The 6,000-nt window shown below is 38.2% G+C and overlaps 1 protein-coding gene across 1 annotated transcript in view; it reads left to right on the top strand.

Annotated features, from left to right (window-relative positions):
• Positions 1–2,893: 2,893 nt before the first annotated feature.
• LOC306872293 (B-cell receptor CD22-like) overlaps positions 2,894–6,000 on the top strand; it is a gene marked incomplete at its 5' end in the record, with an annotated part of 30,440 nt that continues 27,333 nt past the window's right edge. The window contains 2 exons of the mRNA XM_079420800.1: positions 2,894–2,966; positions 3,188–3,451. Coding sequence (XP_079276926.1) covers positions 2,894–2,966; positions 3,188–3,451 — 337 coding nt within the window. The remainder of the gene's footprint in view (positions 2,967–3,187; positions 3,452–6,000) is intronic.

Below are 6,000 nucleotides of genomic sequence, written 5' to 3'. Positions count from 1 at the left end.
GCTCGTCCTAGGCATGCAGGGGTGCTCTGCACACAGCAATTAGCAGATTTATTTTTTCCTCTTTCTTTAGAGTCCAGCGAGGAGACGATCTTGGTGCTGTGAGAAAGATTGTGATTGTGAAAAATAGTGACTTATATGGGCAGTCGTCAAGGCCATTTGTTTGTGCATCTACACGAATGTTTACAAATCAGGCTTCAGTATTTGGAAAAAAAAACTGAGTTTTCTCCCTAGTGTGGTAAAGGAAATGTCAGTGAACCGTATCAATGTGAGGGAATGCTTCAGTTTGAATTATGAATAGTTTCATTCTTACCTTTGTGGTCTGAAAAGCTCATTGAGAAAAAAAAAGGTTATGTAAAGCTGGCAATGTGTAACATGAGGACGTGCAATATTTGAGGAGGTTGCATATTGCGTTCATCCAATTAATGGCACTGCCATTGCAAATATGCAAATAAGAACGTTAACCCATGGAATTTACCGAGTAAAACAGCAGCTTATGAAGGATTAATTGTTAACACTGGGTATATTAGAAGCAGTGTGAAACAAGAAGCAAGATAACCCAGGATTCAGTTTACTCATTTGACTTATTTGCATAGAGACAGGAAATGTTATCATTTATATCCCGTTGCTTAACACGCCTGTTTAGTCGTCAAACTTACCATTTACACTTTGACTGCTAGTGAAGACAGCTACTACTGCGAACAAGGTATGAGAGTTTTATTTGATTATTTAAAAAGAGTTTGTGACATGTAGTGGTGTGAAAGAGAAGAAACGGATAGCTTTTGGTACAAAATGTTTGTGGATGGGTCACTTCGTAATTGACCATGTTATGCCAAACAGGACCTTGGTGGACCTTTATATCACAGGGTCTGAGGATGCTGCACTAAGTTGGAGACACTAAATTGATTCATTTAAAGTAAGCAAATATGTAGAGGTCAGCAAGGCAATGTACGGATCTTTAAGCTCCCATTCCCTTTTGGAGTCCTTTGAGTTTTACTATTATGCAGTGCCTACTCCAGACGTGAGCAGTGTGACACAGCAAAAGCCAATAAAACCCATTATAATCAGTGATCTTTTCCGCACTGGATGTGGCACAAAACGATGTGACATGAAAAATCCCCATCAGTAAACTGATGCTATCCAGTGTAGACACGATGTTAGAATGCTAAAACATAATAATCTGATGTTGCAAAAAGAAAAGACAAATGGAAATGCCAAAGGAAAGGCTTAAGCTTGTTTGAGACTCATTTTTAACACGTATAAGCAATGTAACCACAGTTAGAAGTGCAAAACCTCCTCTTCACCCCTGATCTTATCAGTCGTTTGGGTGATGGCGAGTCACAAGACGGTTTCTGAGTAGCACTTGTGAATTGTTCCCTTGTACTAGCTAAATATGCTAAACCCTTTTCAGATGCTTGATTGCTAGTCGTGGTGTTTATAAAGTGGATGTGTGTGTATTTCTGTGTTTTTTTATAGAGCTGTGATGGTTCAAGTGGTGATGAGGGTTAGAAAGACTCTTCTTTCTCTGAATTTTCTGTTCTTGATGTCTGGTGAGTCACAGTTGTTATAATGCTGTATTGCATTTGTAAAGCATGCATTAAGTATCCATTCTACACTTCAAAAGCACTCTCAGCCTGTCAGTCATTTTTCCTGACGTGGGGTTGGCTGACATATAGAGGTCAGGGCTTGAATTTAGCACCTTTAAATGGTTGACGTGCTCAGTTCGCACAGTTCTGTGATCATTTCTGCTTTTCTGCAACACCCTCCTGCAGTATTTTTACGCTCTTCACACTTTTCACTCCAGCAACACATTAGTTTTATTCAGCTACATGTATAAATAAGCTTTGCTGCTCTGTGTTTTGTGTTTCAGGAGTTTTTGGAGAAGACTGGAATGTGATTTATGAAACTAAATCAATATGTGCTCTTAAAGGATCCACAGTAAACATGTCATGCTCGTATATATACCCTCAGCAGTATAAATTGGTTGATACGTTCTGGATAAAGATGCCAGATGAAAAGATCAAAAGTTTAAAAGATTATCCTGAGTATAAAGACAGGGTTGAATACATTGAAGACAGACAGAAACAAACTGCCATCCTCAGACTGCACAACATCTCTGAGCACGATGAGATAATGTTTTGTTTCAGATTAATAACTGAAACTGAAGGGAAACAATGGATTGGTAAAGAAGGAATTCATCTTAATGTTTCTGGTAATCCAATTCTATTATGTATTTAACAAAAGTTAGTAGTTTTAGAACTTGGTTAGAAAGATATTATCTTTATGTTTTAAAAAATATCAGACAGTAAATGTGTTTCTCCAGCTCTTAAGGTAACGGAACCACCGCTGGTGCTGGAGAAAAAAACAGTCAATCTGACCTGTGAAACCACATGCAGTCTGACAGACAGATTCATCTGGTACAAAAATGGACAGGCTTTAAAGATCCAGAGCAAAACACTCCAGCTTCAGTCAGAGCGCAGTGATTCTGGCCGTTACAGCTGCGCCGTCAGAGGACATCAACACCTGCCCTCTCCTGCTGTCAACATCACTGTCATGTGTGAGTAGGTTTTCTTTTAACCTTTTGTCCTAGACTCTGTAAATTGCAATAAAGAGTTGGTATAATGGGCTTTACATCTTTACCCTAAAAACCCAACCAATCAGAGACTCTCTTTGCCTGTGAATCAAATGGCTTTGGCTGGTCAGCAAGGCTTCATCAGCCCCCTGCTGGTAGATCCTGCAACTACACCATCTGACTGCTCTTTCTCAGTTGAAGTACATTTCTTCCCGTTCATTAACCATGCATTCTGACTAAATAAATACCTAGATGTTGCAAATATTTGATTATTATATAGATGTTTTACCAGAGTCAAATTATTATTGGAGTGCTTTTAAAAGCATGAAAACAGAGGTGCATTGCTTTCTCCGGGTCTTGGGTGTGAATCAGGGCATGTGGCTGAAGCAACAAAAAAGTAACTAATATCGCTTACTCTTACATTTAAAGTCTAATTCTAAACGGTGTTTTGTAGCTTAAATATAATCATTAGTTGCTGCAATACCAGATGAAGAGAAATTGTTTGACTATTGTGCCTAAAGTGCAAAACGAAACTGCAATATCCACAATTTTTCCATTTTTATTCAACAAACAAATAAAGATATATGATATATTACTAAAAACATGTTTAACCTCTAGATCCTCCAAAGAGCGTCTCGGTGTCCATCAGTCCGTCTGCTGAAATAGTGGAGGGAGATTCAGTGACTCTGAGCTGCAGCAGTGACTCAAACCCTCCTGCTCTGAACTTCAGCTGGTTTAAGGAGAATCAAAGCTTAGCTGTTGGATCTGGACAGAGTTTCATCATCTCCAGCTTTAACTCCAGACACAGTGGACGCTACTATTGTGAGGCTCAGAATCAACATGGATCTCAGAGATCAGCGTCTGTTTCAGTCTCTGTTAAAGGTAGAGCAGCTTATTTACTCACATTACTCTTTCTAAACTGAAGCAAATGAATCTGGTCTGATGTTTTACTCTGTTGTCTCAGTTGTAGGACACCTGGGGATATTATACATATTAATTGGAGTGATTTGTGGAGCTGCCGTTATCGTCATGATGTTGCTAACTTGGTAAGATATGTACAGTATGTGGTATTTGATTCCAGGTAATTAACTGCATTTATAATATCTATAAATATGTATCTTTGGGAGTGTGTATCATACAGCCAAAGTCACGTGATTTCAGTAAATAAGGCTTCATTATGTCAGAGCTGTTTCGAAACATTTTGAAATTTTAATTGGGGGGGGGGTCTCTGTGAACCCGTGAATCTTGCAAGTTCATTAGGATCACACCCCAGCGACGAACTATTGAACCAGTGTCTATGGCTTTTACCTGTTCTTGAATCAGTTTTATCAATCTGTAGACATTTTTGATGAGACAGAGTACTTGAGTAGTTAGTCTCTTACTGGCTTGTGTAGACAAGCTCTCCATAGAACAAACAAAACAAGCCCTACAAATGAATAATTGTTTTAAAAAAACGTTATACAGACACTTCATATTTAATGGCATTTTTTTAATGGCATTTTAATTGCATTTAATAATGAGCTTTTACAAACCCAAGGCAAATGCTTTCTTGAAAGTATGTTTTTATGCATGTTTTGGCATGAGTTTTTGCTGCGTTTACATAGTTTGACCAGCATGTGTCACCAGCATGTGGTGTTTTCTGAGCGATTCGAAGTAACCTCTCTTAGCAGGGTTAAAGCCTGCCTCATCCAAAAATATGAAAAATATCACTCTCTAAAAAGACATTTACTGTAGGAAAAACAAATACTGAGCATAATCTCTAGCATGAACTATTTAAACATCAAATGTTTTGATTGGCTGTACTAATTCATTTATGGCTGTAATTGTTGGTCAGAAAAATTACTTGAAGCTGCTCTCCCAGGACATAGTGATGCCATACTGACATGTTTTCTTTACCACTGTTTTATAGTCAGCTGTTTACACTTTGTTCTACAATAACGTATTAATATTAATATTCTTCCCACTGTTATATTCGTTGTTTTAAAGGAGAAGCAGGTGGATGAAAAATAGAAACAATTCAATGTTCCAGGTGAGAAAATGGGTTTGGTGATTGACAGTTTACTAACCAGGAACATGAACTGGTAACTCAAAAAATAGTTTTCAGACATTATTAATTTTGATTGCTATACTCTGTCTTTAATGGCCAAGATGACTCATCCCAGACCTCATCATGACAGACATAAAGCTTGTGATGTGACTGAACCGGTGTATGAGAATATAACGGTAAGAGTTGCTCCTTCATGAAAGATGAAACCCTCCTCACCTTTAGCCAGAATGAATTAAATGCTCTTTAATGTCAGTGTGAAAATATCAAATATCTGTTGAATAAATATGGAAAATTCAGATTTATAAAGTACAGATACTGTGGTGGGGTAGGATTTAATTTAATGTTACTATAAAATAAATTTTTATACCATCCAGAAATTCATTTTACAGCAACCAGAAATTTGAAATATATTATTTATGAATTATAAACTTTTCTTTCTTTCTTTCTTTCTTTCTTTCTTTCTTTCTTTCTTTCTTTCTTTCTTTCTTTCTTTCTTTCTTTCTTTCTTTCTTTCTTTCTTTCTTTCTTTCAGCTTGACAGGAAGAGGCCGTAGAACTTGTGAACTTAATGGTTATGTAAGACTTATCCTCAGACACATTGATCTTCTGAGATATGGACACACAGAGTCTATTATCATGCAGGCATCTGTTTCCACATCTCACTGAGGGAATATCCGGGGAAACTCCTTTCTCACCTTTGTTCCTTTCCCCCCACATCCACTCCCACTCCACCCATCCTTCCCTTCACTCAGCTCACTCAGAAGGGTCAACAGCATAATATAATGTTCTACGTGAATGCAAGTGAAATTTACAGTCAATTTTGGTATCATTTGAAAGGTCTCAGGGCTTTTGGTAAAATGGTCTCAATCTTACAAGAAGTAGACTAAAACGTAATGCAGATCCCAAGGAGGACGTGCCATTTCCCAGTGTCTTTCCCAGTGTCTTTCCCAGTGTCTTTCCCAGTGTCTTTCATTCAGTGTCTAACTAGGACTAGGGCTTGATTGATGCAAATTCCAGTTGTCAGTTCCTGTCTCCATTTGGGGGATTTTTGTCTTGGTCTGAGTACTTCAGGAAATGTTGCAAGAAGATCGGCATGAATCTGTAGCCAGATGAGTGTGTCCGGTGGCCATATGTGCCGTTCATAAGAGACACGTCTTGGGCAGGATTTTAATATTACCTAAAACATCCAAAGTAGTTTGACCAATAAAATGCAGCTATTGTACATAATCAACCAATCGTGGCGCTGCGTGTGAGAAGGTGAGATCAAAGCGATGCAAATATGCGCACGTGTTCGTTCGTTCGTTTGACTTGAAGCGTCGCTCCACACCGATCAAAAAAGAAAACAAAGTAGACATGAGAGCGATTCGAAAGCATAAAGGGCCATC

The sequence above is a fragment of the Barbus barbus genome (assembly GCF_936440315.1).
Source record: "Barbus barbus genome assembly, chromosome: 7".
Taxonomy (NCBI): Eukaryota; Metazoa; Chordata; class Actinopteri; order Cypriniformes; family Cyprinidae; genus Barbus; species Barbus barbus.
This window is presented reverse-complemented; position numbering and strand designations above follow the sequence as displayed.